The sequence below is a fragment of the Oncorhynchus mykiss genome, chromosome 6 (assembly GCF_057628025.1).
Source record: "Oncorhynchus mykiss isolate SJ-2025 chromosome 6, ASM5762802v1, whole genome shotgun sequence".
Taxonomy (NCBI): domain Eukaryota; kingdom Metazoa; phylum Chordata; class Actinopteri; order Salmoniformes; family Salmonidae; genus Oncorhynchus; species Oncorhynchus mykiss.
Window position 1 is genome coordinate 60,523,511 of NC_143027.1, and position 20,293 is coordinate 60,543,803.

At 45.1% G+C, this 20,293-nt stretch overlaps 1 protein-coding gene across 2 annotated transcripts in view; it reads right to left on the reverse strand.

Moving 5' to 3' along the window:
* Nucleotides 1–20,293, reverse strand: part of LOC110526271 (T-cell immunomodulatory protein) — a 111,824-nt gene that overhangs the window by 60,124 nt on the left and 31,407 nt on the right. For both annotated transcript variants that reach the window (XM_021607083.3, XM_090238440.1), the window contains exons 9-10: nt 17,091–17,185; nt 498–670 (exon numbers count right to left, since the gene is read on the reverse strand). In XM_021607083.3, the coding sequence (XP_021462758.2) occupies nt 498–670; nt 17,091–17,185 (268 nt within the window). The remainder of the gene's footprint in view (nt 1–497; nt 671–17,090; nt 17,186–20,293) is intronic.

The following is a 20,293-nucleotide window of genomic DNA, read 5'->3' on the forward strand; positions in this document are numbered from 1 at the left end:
ACATAGGCCTAGCTTTGGCCCTGTCCTGGCTGATATCTTATCTCAATCTACGGGCTGCTGATAATCCACACATCCTCTTCCTGCTGTCTGTCCTCTCTGACCGTGCCACCTTATCCCAAGGTCAGGAGTGTTTTAAAGACTGCTGCTAACATTGGCTCTTATCGGTCATGTCCCCATGCTGAAGTGTGACCTGTGGCTTTCACTTCATCACTGAAAACTCATCCATCTAATCTATTTAAATCGAAAGCCATTCAAGGTTAGAATTACATGTTTTATATGGATATTGACACATAATATTGGCCTTCAACGTACAAATCACACTTCATGCAAACTAATCTAATCCAAAAAGCATTGCGGGTCAGTGAACACAAAATAGATAATTGAAAGTCGTGGCGATTACCAATGAATTCTTCTCGAACAGAGCCTAATCTGACCCAGCATGAGACCTCTCCCCTAATCCCCATTACATTTTTCCTATGGGTCAGTGTGCCACTCACCTCCCACTGGTATTGCGCAGGATGACCAGGGCGTCAGGGAAGCCATCCATGTTGTAGTCTCCCAGGTGCAGGGTGATGGGGTTGTGGAGCTCCCCAGCAGGAGGGGTGGTCTGGGGGGGCACAAAGCCCCAGAGAGTCTCCCTCCTCTGGAAATCAGTCAGGACTGGCACCCACTGCAACAGGAGAGAAAACAACGACGCTGGTTCAGCTCATTGATGAGTATACTACACCGAAATGAGACTCGGGGCGAAAAGAAAATGAAACAACATGGACTATTATTAACTGCTGGTGTATTTAGCAGAAATGACATCGCGGTGAGAGCGGGTTCAGAAGGGTTGCTGAATTACCGCCATTAATGCTACAAGTCAAAAGTTAGAAATAAGTGCTAGGGCAGAGGGAATTTCTTCCTTCCTGTTCACAGCAATAAAACAGTCATTTCCCATCAGACCATATTTTGTATTTGAAAAGAGCTGCAGAAATTAGATATAACCCTGTGAAACCCACTATGACTGTGTGGCCTATCCTTGACCTCCCCTGATTATACAGTACTATGATAAATATTGCAGTGAAAGAGACTATATATTGATAGAGATACTCGCCCCCTGCCCTCCCCTGCAAAGCTCTAACAGCACATATTCCACCCTTGACAGCTCAACTGAGTAGTCAATAAACCCTGGGGACCTCTCTCTCTGACAGTGACTGATTTATCATAATAATAGAATGTGAATGTACAAAAATGCATACTAACTACTGTGGGTAAATTCATTATATTCACAAAAATGTGTGCACTCACTACTGTATGTCGCTAAGGATAAGAGCGCCTGCTAAATATATATATATTTTTTAAAGTGTCATATTTAATTAGTCATTGAACACTATAACGAATAGTGAATCAAATCCAAGTAAGATTCCCTAATAGTGATGCATCCAATGATAAAAATGGCCAGTCTCACAGAGCGACATCCTCAGATACCATCATTAGTAACCGTTACTGAATAGACGGATGTGAATACGAGAACTACACAAAGAGCTTTAAAAGAGAGGGCAGCGGAGATAGGAGCTATTCTTCATGCAGCTGAACGCCTCTCTGTTTTCCTCTCGTCTCCACAAGGCCCACCTATTATTGGAAGCACTGGAGAGGCGGGAATGCTGTGGGTTTAAATATTCATGATGTTAAAAACAGGAAAAAAACAGGTGCATCTCTGCACATTATATCCGCCAGAGGTACCGCCATGAAGGTAGCGGCAATGTCTGCTAATATGGCTGTTCTCCCTCTCTGAATACATAAACACAGGCAACGTATTTACAGACAGAGAAAACGAGCAGCAAGAGAGGAGAGAGTTGAGGCCATAAGAAAGTCTCTCATGAGGAAAGTGTATAGTCTCGTGTGAGTATTTACAGGGGATAGACCTCAGTGCTGGACGGCTGGTGCTCCTTTGATGAATCAGTACCACGTAGGCTCTGATGTATAACCCTGTTGACGTGGTACCGCTACATGATAGGGCAGGGGAAGACGGCGTGATATGTACAGTATGGCTACACCGGCAGGGAATGTGTTAGGGATGAGGGTGCGTGGGAAAGGTAAGTGTTTTTGTCTGGACAGTGTGGGTGAAACAATTGGGAGTATGTGTTATGAGCTATGTACAGTGCCTTGCGAAAGTATTCGGCCCCCTTGAACTTTGCGACCTTTTGCCACATTTCAGGCTTAAAACATAAAGATATTAAACTGTATTTTTTTTGTGAAGAATCAACAACAAGTGGGACACAATCATGAAGTGGAACGACATTTATTGGATAATTAAAACTTTTTTAACAAATCAAAAACTGAAAAATTGGGCGTGCAAAATTATTCAGCCCCCTTAAGTTAATACTTTGTAGCGCCACCTTTTGCTGCGATTACAGCTGTAAGTCGCTTGGGGTATGTCTCTATCAGTTTTGCACATCGAGAGACTGACATTTTTTCCCATTCCTCCTTGCAAAACAGCTCGAGCTCAGTGAGGTTGGCTGGAGAGCATTTGTGAACAGCAGTTTTCAGTTCTTTCCACAGATTCTCGATTGGATTCAGGTCTGGACTTTGACTTGGCCATTCTAACACCTGGATATGTTTATTTTTGAACCATTCCATTGTAGATTTTGCTTTATGTTTTGGATCATTGTCTTGTTGGAAGACAAATCTCCGTCCCAGTCTCAGGTCTTTTGCAGACTCCATCAGGTTTTCTTCCAGAATGGTCCTGTATTTGGCTCCATCCATCTTCCCATCAATTTGAACCATCTTCCCTGTCCCTGCTGAAGAAACGCAGGCCCAAACCATGATGCTGCCACCACCATGTTTGACAGTGGGGATGGTGTGTTCAGCTGTGTTGCTTTTACGCCAAACATAACGTTTTGCATTGTTGCCAAAAAGTTCAATTTTGGTTTCATCTGACCAGAGCACCTTCTTCCACATGTTTGGTGTGTCTCACAGGTGGCTTGTGGCAAACTTTAAACAACACTTTTTATGGATATCTTTAAGAAATGGCTTTCTTCTTGCCACTCTTCCATAAAGGCCAGATTTGTGCAATATACGACTGATTGTTGTCCTATGGACAGAGTCTCCCACCTCAGCTGTAGATCTCTGCAGTTCATCCAGAGTGATCATGGGCCTCTTGGCTGCATCTCTGATCAGTCTTCTCCTTGTATGAGCTGAAAGTTTAGAGGGACGGCCAGGTCTTGGTAGATTTGCAGTGGTCTGATACTCCTTCCATTTCAATATTATCGCTTGCACAGTGCTCCTTGGGATGTTTAAAGCTTGGGAAATCTTTTTGTATCCAAATCCGGCTTTAAACTTCTTCACAACAGTATCTCGGACCTGCCTGGTGTGTTCCTTGTTCTTCATGATGCTCTCTGCGCTTTTGACGGACCTCTGAGACTATCACAGTGCAGGTGCATTTATACGGAGACTTGATTACACACAGGTGGATTGTATTTATCATCATTAGTCATTTAGGTCAACATTGGATCATTCAGAGATCCTCACTGAACTTCTGGAGAGATTTTACTGAAAGTAAAGTCGCAAAGTTCAAGAGGGCCGAATACTTTCGCAAGGCACTGTACAATTTGTGCAAGGTACTGGGGGTGAAATAGCATCTCCATCTTAGGGCTCTTGGCCAGAAAGCCATTCAAACAATCCCACCCAGGTGATTGAAGTCCCACTGAGCCGAGCTCAGAACCATGCGTCATTGGCTGCAGAGGTCGATTGGCCTCCTACCTTTCACGGGGACTGCCGACAATGATAATTCGCATTATTTAAAATTATATGTGAAAAGTTATGGGTGTTTGGAAGAACGACAGGCGGTTACTGAGCTTAAATTACGACTTCCTTTGAGTGAGATTAACTGGTAATAATGACCGGTCATAAGGAAGTTTAATGATCATTCATCATATGTGTGATGAATACTGACTGGTTTTAACGAGGGTTTAATGATTGGCTATGATTATCTAAATACAGGAATAGTTATAACTGGAACAGCTATGTAAATACAGTTGAAGTCGGAAAAAATACTTGTTTTTCAACGACCACAAATTTCTTCTGAACAAAACTATAGTTTTGGCAAGTCGGTTAGGACATCTACTTTGTGCATGACACAAGTAATTTTTCCAACAATTGCTTACAGACAGATTATTTCACTTATAATTCACTGTATCACAATACCAGTGGGTCAAAAGTTTACATACACTAAGTTGACTGTGCCTTTAAACAGCTTGGAAAATTCCAGAAAATGATGTCATGGCTTTAGAAGCTTCTGATAGGCTAATTTACATCATTTGAGTCAATTGGAGGTGCACCTGTGGATGTATTTCAAGGCCTACCTTCAAACTCGGTGCCTCTGCTTGACATCATGGGAAAATCAAAATAAATCAGACAAATTGTAGACCTCCACAAGTCTGGTTAATCCTTGGGAGCAATTTCCAAACGCCTGAAGGTACCACGTTCATTGCGTACAAACAATTGTACGTAAGTATAAACACCATGGGACCACACAGCCCGTCATACCACTCAGGAAAGAGACGCGTTCTGTCTCCTAGAGATGAACATACTTTGGTGCGAAAAGTGCAAATTAATCCCAGAACAACAGCAAAGGACCTAGTAAAGATGCTGGAGGAAACGGGTACAAAAGTATCTATTTCCACAGTAAAACGAGTCTTATATCGACATAACCGGCCGCTCAGCAAGGAAGAAGCCACTGCTCCAAAACCGACATAAAAAAGCCAGACTACAGTTTGCAACTGCACATAGGGACAAAGATCGTACTTTTTGGAGATATGTCCTCTGGTCTGATGAGACAAAAATGGAACTGTTTGGCCATAATGACCATCGTTATGTTTGGAGGAAAAAGGGGGAGGCTTGCAAGCCGAAGAACACCATCCCAATCGTGAAGCACGGGAGTGGCAGCATCATGTTGTGGGGGTGCTTCGCTGCAGGAGGGACTGTTGCACTTCACAAAATAGAAATTATGTGGATATATTGAAGCAACATCTCAAGACATCAGTCAGGAAGTGAAAGCTTGGTTGCAAATGGGTCTTCCAAATGGACAATAATCGCAAGCATACTTCCAAAGTTGTGGAAAATAGCTTAAGGACAACACAGTCAAGGTGTTGGAGTGGCCATCACAAAGCCCTGACCTCAATCCTAAAGAAAATCTGTGGGCAGAACTGAAAAAGCGTGTGCGAGCAAGGAGGCCTACAAACCTGACTCAGTTACAGGAGGAACGGGCCAAAATTCACCCAACTTATTGTGGGAAGCTGTTAAGGGAATTTTTATCAATGATGACTAATTATGTATACATTTCAATCAGGACTGACTAATCAGAATACTATTATGTTACTGTATATGTACTAATCCGAATACTATTATGTTACTGTATATGTACTAATCAGAATACTATTATGTTGCTGTATGTGTATGAGTTTTATTTCTTGATCCCAGTACTGAATATAATGTGTGTGAATGTGGTCAAGAGTTTAGAACAATGACTGTCTGTTCCTTGGTAGAAATGAATTAACTATATCTCCAGACTGACTAGAATGCTTATCTACACAATAAAACCTTGACTCGTAAATTATATTAAATTGGGAGGGAGACGGATGTGGGAAGGCTTGAGATACAGCCTTTGTACTAGAAACGGAGATGGCACGGGTTGGTGTTGGAACTAATGATGTCATTTTCAGTTTATAACCTGTGGTAAACTGTATCGTATTCAGTACTCTCGTGAATAAACTCTGCTGTATGACTTTAAGACTGGGCTCCGTCTATTACTATAGGATAAGGGTCTGACAAATCCTTATGAATTGACAGAGTGTTTAATTTTAATTGGGTATTAAAACAGAGCAATTTAATTCCTTTAACAGAAGCTTGTGGAAGGCTACCCGAAACATTTGACCCAAGTTAAATAATTTTAAAGTCAATTCTACCAAATACTAATTGAGTGTATGTAAACTTCTGACCCACTGGGAATGTGATGAAATAAATAAAAGCTGAAATAAATCTCTACTATTTTTCTGAAATTTCACATTCGTAAAATAAAGTGGTGATCCTAAGTGACTTAAGGCAGGGAATTTTTACTAGGATTAAATGTCAGGAATTGTGAAAAACTGAGTTTAAATGTAGTTGGCTAAGGTGTATGTAAATTTCCGACTTCAACTGTACGTCCTAATGATTTGTTTTTGCCAGGTTACATAGAAACTGGGAAATGAAACCATGGCGTATTTAAGCTAATTAGTACTTTGTACGGTAACAAACACTACACCGCTAAATTAAACTGCTGAGCCCACGCATGCACACCCAGTCTCTCACTTCTATAAGTGCTCCCAAAAGTACTCTGAAAACACAACCAATTTTAGAGCTTAACTGCCACTTAGAACCAAACAAACAACAACTATGCTAATGGAAACTTGGGATGAAGCTCACCTTGGACACAGCAGTGCACAGACAACCTTGCATCACTCAAGTGTTCCACAAAATGGATTAGGCTGGGTCACTGGTAAGTGGATCCTCAACAGTTGAGTCTGATAATAAAAAGAGGAACTTCTCTGCATCTTGGCTAGGAGTGCTGCTTGAAACATCAGCTCTACTCACAGCTGGTCTACATTGGGGAGCAGAAGTCTATCATCAGCATTGTGCTGACTGCACCTCAGCCACGCTCAAGGTACTAAACGATATCATAACCGCCATCGATAAAAGACAGTACTGTGCAGCCGTCTTCATCGACCTGGCCAAGGCTTGACTCTGTCAATCACCATATTCTTATCGGCAGACTCAGTAGCCTCGGTTTTTCTAATGACTGCCTTGCCTGGTTCACCAACTACTTTGCAGACAGAGTTCAGTGTGTCAAATCGGAGGGCATGTTGTCCGGTCCTCTGGCAGTCTCTATGGGGGTGCCACACGGTTAAATTCTCGGGCCGACTCTTTTCTCTGTATATATCAATGATGTTGCTCTTGCTGTGGGCGATTCCCTGATCAGCCTCTACGCAGACGACACCATTCTGTATACTTCCGGCCCTTCCTTGGACACTGTGCTATCTAACCTCCAAACGAGCTTCAACGCCATACAACACTCCTTCCGTGGCCTCCAGCTGCTCTTAAAAGTTAGTAAAACCAAATGCATGCTTTTCAACCATTCGCTGCCTGCACCCGCACGCCCGACTAGTATCACCACCCTGGATGGTTCCGACCTAGAATATGTGGACATCTATAAGTACCTAGGTGTCTGGCTAGACTGTAAACTCTCCTTCCAGACTCATATCAAACATATCCAATCTAAAAATCAAATCTAGAGTCGGCTTTCTATTCCGCAACAAAGCCTCCTTCACTCACGCCGCCAAACGTACCCTAGTCAAACTGACTATACTACCTATCCTCGACTTTGTCGATGTCATCTACAAAATAGCTTCCAATACTCTACTCAGCAAACCGGTTGCAGTTTATCACAGTGCCATCCGTTTTGTTACTAAAGCACCTTATACCACCCACCACTGCGACCTGTATGCTCTAGTCGGCTTGGCCCTCGCTACATATTCGTCGCCAGACCCACTGGCTCCAGGTCATCTACAAGTCCATGCTAGGTAAAGCTCCGCCTTATCTCAGTTCACTGGTCACGATGGCAACACCCACCCGTAGAACGCGCTCCAGCAGGTGTATCTCACTGATCATCCCTAAAGCCAACACCTCATTTGGCCACCTTTCGTTCCAGTTCTCTGCTGCCTGTGACTGGAACAAATTGCAAAAATTGCTGAAGTTGGAGACTTTTATCTCCCTCACCAACTTCAAACATCTGCTATCTGAGCAGCTAACCGATCGCTGCAGCTGTACATAGTCTATCGGTAAATAGCCCACCCAATTTACCTACCTCATCCCCATACTGTTTATATTTATTTACTTTTCTGCTCTTTTGCACACCAGTATCTCTACCTGTACATGACCATCTGATCATTTATCACTCCAGTGTTAATCTGCAAAATTGTAATTATTCGCCTACCCCCCCATGCCTTTTGCACACAATGTATATACACTTTTTTTCTTTTTTTCTACTGTGTTATTGACTTGTTAATTGTTTACTCCATGTGTAACTCTGTGTTGTTGTCTGTTCACACTGCTATGCTTTATCTTGGCCAGGTCGCAGTTGTAAATGAGAACTTGTTCTCAACTAGCCTACCTGGTTAAATAAAGGTGAAATAAAAAATAAAAAAACTTGGTTCAATAGACCTCAACGCTTTCTAATGTACATGCAAATGATCCCCATTGATTAATATAATTATGAGAGGGGTGATGGAGAAAGAAATACAGAGAGAGAGAGAGAGAGAACAAGCAATAGAGAGAGTGAGAGAGAAGAGTACGTTGACTAAAGGGATTTCAGACGCTTTTTCAATGGAAGACATCCAGTCAAAGTTTATAAATAAACGTAAGGAGCTGCCAGGCAGCCTGGGTACCAGCCAGTCAGAAGTTCTGTGAGGCAGTGGGTGACTCTAGGAGCTGAACAAACCCAAACCATCCCTACCAGGCTGGCAGCCAGCATTCCAGACTAACATACTTTCCTGCACAACAATCCCAATAGATTGGTAAAGATGTATACAACAAATCATATTCCAGGCCAGCGGCTTGATGAGTCCTGCTTTCGGTTTCCTTTCTAATGCCATTTTGAGAGGAGGAGGAGGGAGAGAGAGAGAGAGAGTGTTGGGGAAGAGAGGGAGAGAGAGAAGGAGGGGAAGAGAGAGGATGTGTTCAGAATACCAACAGGAGGACTGGCTGAGCCTCCCAGTGGCAAGGCAGTCTGCTGAGCTGAAGCCTGCTGGAACTGCTCCAGAGCTGCCTGTAGAGGCGTGACTGACTGGGGGAAACAGGGAGGGTTGGAGGTGCTGGATTTGACAGGAGAAGTGCGGCCATTGTCCCAGTGTCTTTACAGAGAGCTCTCTCCGCTACTCTGCCGTAGGTCTGATCCCTCCTAGAAGAGAAAGTAGATTTATGCTGCATGTTGGAGGGAAGGGAGGGGCAGTGGGATAGCAGTGGCTGAGTGGAGTGCTCCTCTGATGGATGGAGACAATCATCCTTCATTACCCCTGCTGGATCATGGCTCCATCTCCATTCCCATGAGTCAGTCTCTAGGCCCTCCACTTCCAGTCAGCCTCCATTTCAGTGTCTCAGGTTTGTACATAGACACACAGAGGAGCTTGTGCCTAGTTTTAAACTGTGTGTCCATCTTTCAGTTGGAGAGGGATTCATGTTTTCTTACTCAGACAGGTTAACATGGATATAAAAAGACATGTTCTGGTCTTCAAGGACCAGACCAGACCACTTCTTCGCATCAGGCCCATTTAAAAAGGCACATCACACGCTGTCGTCTGTACAGTGACTGACAGAGGAGCAGAGGAGAGGAGAGATGTGGCGGTGGAGATGAGAAATTGTACATTTTTGCTGCAGATGTTTGGAGGGGAGAGATCTAGGTCCGGTTTGAGCCGACGGGATGTTCTAAAGACACACATAAGGTATTCTCCTTGCGTCTCCCGATCCGCACCGCTCCTGATTGGGTTAATCAGCCTGAGCAGAACGCAGAGATTAATCAAGCGGGAACCAGAAAAGGCGAGGCAATCAGTGTCATCCTAGACAACCAGCCTCTCAGTAATTAACTGACTCTGTCAGGGAATTTCCATTTACTTAAAAGATATTGCTGCTATTATTATTATTATTATTATTATTTCCTGGTCATTAGGAGCAACACTCCAACCATGTATTTACCCTTTTTGTGTCACTCAAGCAAAAAGATTGTAATGTCCCCACAAACAGATACTTTTCTCATATACAGCATTAACAATAGTTTGGGATGTGTAGAATTAATTTACTAAAATCAGCAAATATTGCACATATCAGGAAGTGAGTGACTATCACAACAATGACTCAAAAGGGTGTCATTATGTTTTTTATAAACATCAGGACAACTAGACATCCCCAATCTAGGCTAACACCCAAAGAGGAGCAAGAGACAGACGCCACCTTACAGCAGATGTGGGCAAAGTAAACGTTGCAAAGTAAAATAGGAGACGCAACACATCGAATGCATGTTGATGGCATAGGTATTATTATATTACAGCAGGTGCAGTGTGTGGAAGAGGGAGATCATGCATGAGGCGATTACCCAGGTAATACGAGTGGTGGAGTCAGCAAGGCCTGCATTAGTAGACTCATAAGGTCACAAAACCTTGAGATAATTTGAAGGTCAGGCAGAGAAGCCAAGCACATTTGAATAATGAGGTGAGCATGAAGCCTATAATGCAATCCCACGTTATCGTTTAAATGAAGTTGTTAAACACGACTTCTTGATATGTGTGTAATCATTCAGAGAGGTGACCCATTTCTAAATTTTTATAGAGTGCCCTAAACATTTCCCTTAAATTCTGAAATTCATTGGATCAAAAGGTCAATGGATTTAACATATATCATTGGAAGAGGTGACAGTGCAGGGCCGAAAATAGACGATGATCTTATTAAATCGGGAAAACTATGACGGTGTTTTCTCCTCCAAGGTAATTCTCAACATTTGATGGTGAGAGAGGGAAGCGGCAGGCATACAAATGTCATTTTATCAATCCCTGAGAAATCTCAGCATACAACGCAGCACAGACACAGCGGTCTCGTCAACACATTGCTTACTAAAGCTACAGTGTTAGCAGGTTCCCCCCCTATCGATTCGACCACCGCGGCAGCGACGGTTCATTAGGCCAAGAAATTAAAATGTCAGAAGCCGTGGGGAACGGCAGACGAGGTGCCATTATATCCAGAGAGAACACAGACGTCGCTGTGGACATCAAAAAACATCTAAATGAACTCCCTGCTTTATGAGCCGCAAAGGAAAAACTATATCGCTCATCACATCATCATTGCAAAGCCATTCCAGTTCATTCACAAGACTGCATCTAGCGAGCAGCTGTTTTGTTCTTTAAATTCCCATGGAGATCAGACTATTATTATGATTCATACCACAGTATTGTCGAATACTCATTTCTGATTGGTTAAAAAGGGAATTTTAGAGTTAGCATTAAAATCAGATATATGGGAGAGTTGGAAAAGACATGTGAAGTAGTTCCAACAATAAGTGCTTTTTTTTAGCGTTCTAAAGCACTGCACCATGCAGACAGTACTTGCTACCATGTTACAGAAAGTCAAATCAACAACGACACAAACCGAAATTGGATACATTCTAAACTCAGGTCAAACGAGGAAAAATGTACTTAGCTAACTAGGATTTGTTTGTTTTTGCAGAGACATATTTTTTTGCAGCATCTGATGTCCTAACATGGTGAGTACGGTACATCAATGAGTACGGTTACATGCACAAAATAATGCAAATATTGTGGATAATCAGATTAATGCAAAAGTTCGACCAAAACGTTTACATGCTTTGCAAGAAGAACAATTTCCCAAATAATCATGTTTAACGTTACATGGACACATCTGAAATCACGCTACCTGATGGCACTCTGATGAACGCAGACAATTGCCAATCAAAATAAACGCTCTACCACAGTGACCATGTTATTTTTGTTAAGCAAATCTGTTTGTGAGGTCGGACATATAACATTTGAATGTGGAAACTACTTCTAAGAAGTATACATTCAGTTGTTCCGAACTCACATCCCTCGCGCAAAAGAGGGAGGGTCCCTAGGCTGATAGCACATGCGCAGATCAAATACACCACTGGAACCCAGAATAAGGTCTTTACATGTGCTAATCATTTGAAAGATTCCTCAGAAAACCAGGAGTTTTAGTCGGCGTATGCTTACTTCGAGTTTGACTATATGACTATTGTATAATCTGCCTACTGCCATAAAACAGTTTTAATATCGAATTATTACTGTGCATGTAAATGTCCTCAATGCCGCGGTCATCACGCAAGTGGCACTATGCTGTCAAATCCTCCCACGTTTCTACACTGAACAAAAATATAAATACAAAATGTTGTGTTGGTCTGAGCTGGAATAAAAATGTAAAAAACAGATATTTTCCATATGCACAAAAAGCCTATTTTGTTATTACTTTGCCTTCCCAGCATTTTGCAGTGTTGCTGATTTTCTGCACACATTTGTTTACATTTCTGTTAGTGAGCATTTCTCCTTTGTCACGATAATCCCTGCTGAACAGTATTTCTGTCTGCAATAAAGCCCTTTTGTAGGGGGTAAACTCATTCTGATTGGCTGGGCCTGGCTCCCCAGTGGGTGGGCCTATGCCCTCCCAGGCCCACCCATGGTTGTGCCCCTGCCCAGTCATGTGAAATTCATAGATTTAGAGCCCAATGAATTTATTTCAATTGACTGATTTCCTTATATGAACTGTAACTCAGTAAAATCTTTGAAATAGTTGCGTTTATATTTTTGTTCAGTACAGTTTGACCAACTGTTTTCAGCAACTGTTATTGTTGAATTCGGTTATATTGGCAGATTTGCTAGCAACAAACGATTTAGCTAGCGTTTAGCCTAGTGTTTCATTAGCAACGTGACCTCTACTGTAATGAACAGTCCTGAGAAGAGAGCAACCTTTCGGTGCCAGGTGAAATCGCGAATCATCAGCTCATTGTTATGGATGTATCCAAATAAATGCCACCGGAAAACAGTTTAATCAAATGCAAATACTGCTATTCTGTTATTAAGGCTGCACTGTTTGACGTGCCTGTGCTAGCTATAGTTGCCTAGCTAGCAAGCAAGGGATAAGAACGTTGCCAGCTATCATGGCAACCGAATAAACGAACGACTGGGTCACGTCTCTGGCAAACAGGTTTGTTGGGATGATAAAAGTTGAATGTACTTATCAAAACATGTAATTTCTATACCAGTAAATGTGTGCTTCAGTATTATTTTGTATAAACGGGGGAAACGCCTCCGCTCTGCCCACTACCTTGGAAAAATTAACTCCACGGAAGGACTCTGCTATCCGGTCGTCCATTAATACCAAGGTAATGTACAGAACGTTGACGTTTAGCCCTTACTTAAATTATATATGTAATCTAGGATGGATTTATGTACAGTGCCTTGCGAAAGTATTCGGCCCCCTTGAACTTTGCGACCTTTTGCCACATTTCAGGCTTCAAACATAAAGATAAAACAATTTTTTTGTGAAGAATCAATAACAAGTGGGACACAATCATGAAGTGGAACGACATTTATTGGATAATTAAAACTTTTTAAACAAATCAAAAACTGAAAAATTGGGCGTGCAAAATTATTCAGCCCCCTTAAATTAATACTTTGTAGCGCCACCTTTTGCTGCGATTACAGCTGTAAATCGCTTGGGGTGTGTCTCTATCAGTTTTGCACATCGAGAGACTGACATTTTTTCCCATTCCTCCTTGCAAAACAGCTCGAGCTCAGTGAGGTTGGATGGAGAGCATTTGTGAACAGCAGTTTTCAGTTCTTTCCACAGATTCTCGATTGGATTCAGGTCTGGACTTTGACTTGGCCATTCTAACACCTGGATATGTTTATTTTTGGACCATTCCATTGTAGATTTTGCTTTATGTTTTGGATCATTGTCTTGTTGGAAGACAAATATCCGTCCCAGTCTCAGGTCTTTTGCAGACTCCATCAGGTTCTTCCAGAATGGTCCTGTATTTGGCTCCATCCATCTTCCCATCAATTTTAACCATCTTCCCTGTCTCTGCTGAAGAAAAGCAGGCCCAAACCATGATGCTGCCACCACCATGTTTGACAGTGGGGATGGTGTGTTCAGGGTGATGAGCTGTGTTTCTTTTACGCCAAACATAACGTTTTGCATTGTTGCCAAAAAGTTCAATTTTGGTTTCATCTGACCAGAGCACCTTCTTCCACATGTTTGGTGTGTCTCCCAGGTGGCTTGTGGCAAACTTTAAACGACACTTTTTATGGATATCTTTAAGAAATGGCTTTCTTCTTGCCACTCTTCCATAAAGGCCAGATTTGTGCAATATACGACTGATTGTTGTCCTATGGATAGAGTCTCCCACCTCAGCTGTAGATCTCTGCAGTTCATCCAGAGTGATCATGGGCCTCTTGGCTGCATCTCTGATCAGTCTTCTCCTTGTATGAGCTGAAAGTTTAGAGGGACGGCCAGGTCTTGGTAGATTTGCAGTGGTCTGATACTCCTTCCATTTCAATATTATCGCTTGCACAGTGCTCCTTGGGATGTTTAAAGCTTGGGAAATCTTTTTGTATCCAAATCCGGCTTTAAACTTCTTCACAACAGTATCTCGGACCTGCCTGGTGTGTTCCTTGTTCTTCATGATGCTCTCTGCGCTTTTAATGGACCTCTGAGACTATCACAGTGCAGGTGCATTTATACGGAGACTTGATTACACACAGGTGGATTGTATTTATCATCATTAGTCATTTAGGTCAACATTGGATCATTCAGAGATCCTCACTGAACTTCTGGAGAGAGTTTGCTGCACTGAAAGTAAAGGGGCTGAATCATTTTGCACATCCAATTTTTCAGTTTTTGATTTGTTAAAAAAGTTTGAAATATCCAATAAATGTCGTTCCACTTCATGATTGTGTCCCACTTGTTGTTGATTCTTCACAAAAAAATATAGTTTTATATCTTTATGTTTGACGCCTGAAATGTGGCAAAAGGTCGCAAAGTTCAAGGGGGCCGAATACTTTCGCACGTCACATTTTTCTCCTGATAGATTTGAGGCCAAGATAAAATACCTTCTAACACAAATGTGAAAAAAAGTTCAAACATAGGGGAAATGCACGAGGTGCTGATGAGTGAGGAAGAGAGCAAGAGCAAAGAAAAGAGAGAGAGAGGGTGTATTTCATTGTCCTGTGATGAATAAAGAAACATTGAACAGGTGTCCCTGAGACCAAAAGAGAGCGAGAGTGGGGAGGCAGAGCTGATGACAAAGCTGGTGACAGACTACACCCACATGTCAGCATGTCACAAAGACAGAGGGTATCTGTGGATGGCACCTGGTGCTACCGTGCCCTGTGTCCGGCTGTCTCAGACTGATGGCTTGACTCGTTCACAGTGGAAACTTGGCAGTGAATATTAAATCGGCGGGGTGGAGATAATGGCCATGTCGTGTTCCACTCTCCTATGCATCAGGTGACGGGGGCTTGGCTGAGATTCAACTCAACTGTCTGTTCCCACTCACGCCCTGAGTCTTCAGATGATTGACTGGCCATCCAAATGGATCAAGAAGACGTAGGCTACCTAACCCCCCCCCCCCCCACACACACACGGCTCGACTTACTCTTCTATTCAGGACAGTGGCCCCATGCTGTAATGGTGCTAGCAGCACAGCAGAATGCTGAGAAGGCAAAGTAATAACAAATCAGGCAGCAGGAACATAAATATTATTTATCTTCCTCCCAAAAATGAATACAAAGAAACAATCCCACCAGCTCCAGATACTGTCAAACCTCGGGACAAATTGTTGGTTATGCAGTACATGAAAATGAAATGAATAACAGTGTGGTGCCGGGAGAAGGAAGGGAGGTGGAGATATACGGGCCAACCCATGTACCCACCCCTCTCTGCATTGGAATTCCTTGCACATCCCTTGGCGCTTACTCATGCCCCCTCAGACAATCCGCCGTTCCCCTCTCCATGTTTTATGGATGGGCTTTCCTCCCGGCACGCCGATTAAGGGACAATCAAATCCTAGGCCGCCTCCCGGCCCACGGATCCCCGTCTCTGGAGGAACGTCTGGATATAGGCTCCATTAAAATTTCTGTATCCTGTCAGAGCGGGGACACCGACTCCTCCCCCGACCACGGACACAGAGGCCTGGGTGAAATTAAACCTACACTCACAAGAGAGATACTAATACTTCATGGATATGGGGTGGATTGGTATAGGTCTGGATGGATATGGTAGGTAGAGGTATGGGGTTCCACCTATAGGAGAAAATAGCCTATTCCTTCTCATGCAACAATTCAATGAGACCCAGTGTGCTATGTTCATATTCAGAGGGCGTGTACACATGCAGTGTGAGTGAATATAATGAATAGCCTCTGTAAACAGTCTAATGAGTGTGAAGCTACATGTTTACGCTGTCAATGAGCAGCGGATTAGCGTGATGGAAATAACACACCGCAAGATCAACTGGTCTCAATCAGTGTGTGTGGGGGAGGGGGGGCGCGCATGTTCCTGCACACAATGACACGTGCACATCTGTACAGAAGCATACACACCTGCAGGAACATACCGGAACACGTACCGACAAAGATAAAGATCCCAGACACTGATTGAACAGAGCATCTCCTCCTACCAAGCTTCTAATCCAATCATGTCTCGTGGCCTGCGGTCAGTGGGAGCTACACAGGCTAGCTGAGAGAAAATGAGCAGGGACTCAGTGGTGCTCCCCACCCCACTGGGCTCAGTCCATGAGAGAGAGACAAAAAGAAGAATAGGTGGAGGGAGATGAGAGAAAAGATGGAGAGCGACAAAGTATATATAGAAAGCGGAGAAGATGATGAGAGTGAGTAAAAAAGGTAGAAGTGGCTAGCTAGAGGATAGCTAGTGGAATCAACTACGGAAAACTTTTCCGACGGTAAAGAACTGAACAGTATGACAACCAAACAAAAGACAACATATGTTCTGCCGTCTTTCTCATTTCCTTCTCCCTCAGTCTTCTCCTCTCCCTCAGTCTCCCCCTGCTCAAATCACAATTGTCTGTGACAGGCATACAAAGGCAGACGTTTGTGGGGGGAAAATATGAAAGCAGTGCTGACTTATCTTCTCTGCAAGACCCTCATTAGTCTCGGAGTGGCTATGGACTCATTTTCTCTATTGTAGTCCTGCCACTTATGAGTGTGTGCTGTCGATCTCCTGGATGAGGGGAGTAATTATGAGGTAGAGTCATTCTGAGACTAAGAGACGGGAGTCAGAGAGAGGTGGTGCAGGTATTGGCTGTGTCACTCAACAGCTCTCGTAAAGGATACCTGGTGTTTACAGCACGACCAAGAGGCTCAGAAAAAAAAACTGACACTCAAAAGGGCAACCTGTAAAGCACGAGGGCAGGGCTAGTTTAGTTTTAGGATGGAGCAGGATTTGAGGTCTCGTGTCAGGTTTCAATGGGGGGAGTACGGTACCTCAGGTTCCCCGGGCTTAGAAAGGTAGATGGCACTCCTGTGGCAGGCATCGTCCAGACACACTGGGAGAAGGTGGTCCTGGAACCCATCTCCATCTGGAAGAAAGAGAAAGACATGAATAAAAAAACAAGGAGCAACAAAAAAAGCAGGATGATGGGAAAACTGAAATGAACAGAGACAGAACAGCGGAGGTAAGAGTAAAAACATTAAATCAGAGCACCGAGGAAAGAAAGAGAGAGAGAGAGAGAGAGATGGCAGGTGGGGAGAGAGTGAGTGAGGTAAAAGGTGAACAAGAGAGACTAATACAGTAGTTTCACAATCGGAGCGAGCTTGTCAGTCTTTATTCTGTGTTATCATCCACTGATGTTTACTGTCAGACCAGTAGGAAGGCACTAGCTCCCATTGATGAACCACATTACTATTCAGATAGAGAGATAGGAGGAGAGAGAGAGAGAGAGAGAGAGAGCGAGAGATAGGAGTAGAGAGAGAGATATATAGATAGGAGGAGGAGAGAGAGAGATAGGAGTAGAGAAAGAGCAAGAGATAGGAGGAGAGAGAGAGAGAGCAAGAGATAGGAGGAGAGAGAGCGAGCGAGAGAGGAGGAGAGAGAGCGAGCGAGAGATAGGAGGAGAGAGAGCGAGCGAGAGATAGGAGGAGAGAGAGCGAGCGAGAGATAGGAGGAGAGAGAGCGAGCGAGAGATAGGAGGAGAGAGAGCGAGCGAGAGATAGGAGGAGAGAGAGCGAGCGAGAGATAGGAGGAGAGAGAGCGAGCGAGAGATAGGAGGAGAGAGAGCGAGCGAGAGATAGGAGGAGAGAGCGAGCAAGAGATAGGAGGAGAGGGAGAGCGAGAGAGGAGGAGAGGGAGAGCGAGCGATACGAGGAGAGCGAGCGAGAGATAGGAGGAGAGAGAGCGAGCGAGAGATAGGAGGAGAGAGAGCGAGCGAGAGATAGGAGGAGAGAGAGCGAGCGAGAGATAGGAGGAGAGAGAGCGAGCGAGAGATAGGAGGAGAGAGAGCGAGCGAGAGATAGGAGGAGAGAGAGCGAGCGAGAGATAGGAGGAGAGAGAGCGAGCGAGAGATAGGAGGAGAGAGAGCGAGCGAGAGATAGGAGGAGAGAGAGCGAGCGAGAGATAGGAGGAGAGAGAGCGAGCGAGAGATAGGAGGAGAGAGAGCGAGCGAGAGATAGGAGGAGAGAGAGCGAGCGAGAGATAGGAGGAGAGAGAGCGAGCGAGAGATAGGAGGAGAGAGAGCGAGCGAGAGATAGGACAGGGAGAGAGCGAGAGATAGGAGGAGAGGGAGAGCGAGAGAGGAGGAGAGGGAGAGCGAGCGATACGAGGAGAGAGAGCGAGCGAGAGATAGGAGGAGAGAGAGCGAGCGAGAGATAGGAGGAGAGGGAGAGAGCGAGAGATAGGAGGAGAGGGAGAGAGCGAGAGATAGGAGGAGAGGGAGAGCGAGAGATAGGAGGAGAGGGAGAGCGAGAGAGGAGGGAGAGCGAGCGATTGGAGGAGAGAGATATAGGAGGAGAGAGCGAGAGAGAGAGAGAGAGAGATAGGAGGAGAGAGAGAGGAGGAGAGCGAGAGATAGGAGGAGAAAGATAGGAGGAGAGAGAGCGAGCGAGAGATAGGAGGAGAGAGAGCGAGCGAGAGATAGGAGGAGAGAGAGCGAGCGAGAGATAGGAGGAGAGAGAGCGAGCGAGAGATAGGAGGAGAGAGAGCGAGCGAGAGATAGGAGGAGAGAGAGCGAGCGAGAGATAGGAGGAGAGAGAGCGAGCGAGAGATAGGAGGAGAGAGAGCGAGCGAGAGATAGGAGGAGAGAGAGCGAGCGAGAGATAGGAGGAGAGAGAGCGAGCGAGAGATAGGAGGAGAGAGAGCGAGCGAGAGATAGGAGGAGAGAGAGCGAGCGAGAGATAGGAGGAGAGAGAGCGAGCGAGAGATAGGAGGAGAGAGAGCGAGCGAGAGATAGGAGGAGAGAGAGCGAGCGAGAGATAGGAGGAGAGAGAGCGAGCGAGAGATAGGAGGAGAGAGAGCGAGCGAGAGATAGGAGGAGAGAGAGCGAGCGAGAGATAGGAGGAGAGAGAGCGAGCGAGAGATAGGAGGAGAGAGAGCGAGCGAGAGATAGGAGGAGAGAGAGCGAGCGAGAGATAGGAGGAGAGGGAGAGAGCGAGAGATAGGAGGAGAGGGAGAGCGAGAGAGGAGGAGAGGGAGAGCGAGCGATACGAGGAGAGAGAGCGAGCGAGAGATAGGAGGAGAGGGAGAGCGAGAGAGGAGGAGAGGGAGAGCGAGAGAGGAGGGAGAGCGAGCGATTGGAGGAGAGAGATATAGGAGGAGAGAGCGAGAGAGAGAGATAGGAGGAGAGAGAGTGAGAGAGAGAGATAGGAGGAGAGAGAGAGGAGGAGAGCGAGAGAGAGGAGGAGAGCGAGAGAGAGGAGGAGAGAGATAGGAGGAGAGAGGAGGAGAGAGAGCGAGCGAGAGATAGGAGGAGAGAGAGCGAGCGAGAGATAGGAGGAGAGAGAGCGAGCGAGAGATAGGAGGAGAGAGAGCGAGCGAGAGATAGGAGGAGAGAGAGCGAGCGAGAGATAGGAGGAGAGAGAGCGAGCGAGAGATAGGAGGAGAGAGAGCGAGCGAGAGATAGGAGGAGAGAGAGCGAGCGAGAGATAGGAGGAGAGAGAGCGAGCGAGAGATAGGAGGAGAGAGAGCGAGCGAGAGATAGGAGGAGAGAGAGCGAGCGAGAGATAGGAGGAGAGAGAGCGAGCGAGAGATAGGAGGAGAGAGAGCGAGCGAGAGATAGGAGGAGAGAGAGCGAGCGAGAGATAGGAGGAGAGAGAGCGAGCGAGAGATAGGAGGAGAGAGAGCGAGCGAGAGATAGGAGGAGAGAGAGCGAGCGAGAGATAGGAGGAGAGAGAGCAAGCGAGAGATAGGAGGAGAGAGAGCGAGCGAGAGATAGGAGGAGAGAGAGCGAGCGAGAGATAGGAGGAGAGGGAGAGAGCGAGAGATAGGAGGAGAGGGAGAGCGAGAGATAGGAGGAGAGAGAGCGAGCGAGAGATAGGAGGAGAGGGAGAGCGAGAGAGGAGGAGAGGGAGAGCGAGAGAGGAGGAGAGGGAGAGCGAGAGAGGAGGGAGAGCGAGCGATAGGAGGAGAGAGATATAGGAGGAGAGAGCGAGAGAGATATGAGGAGAGAGCGAGAGAGAGAGATAGGAGGAGAGAG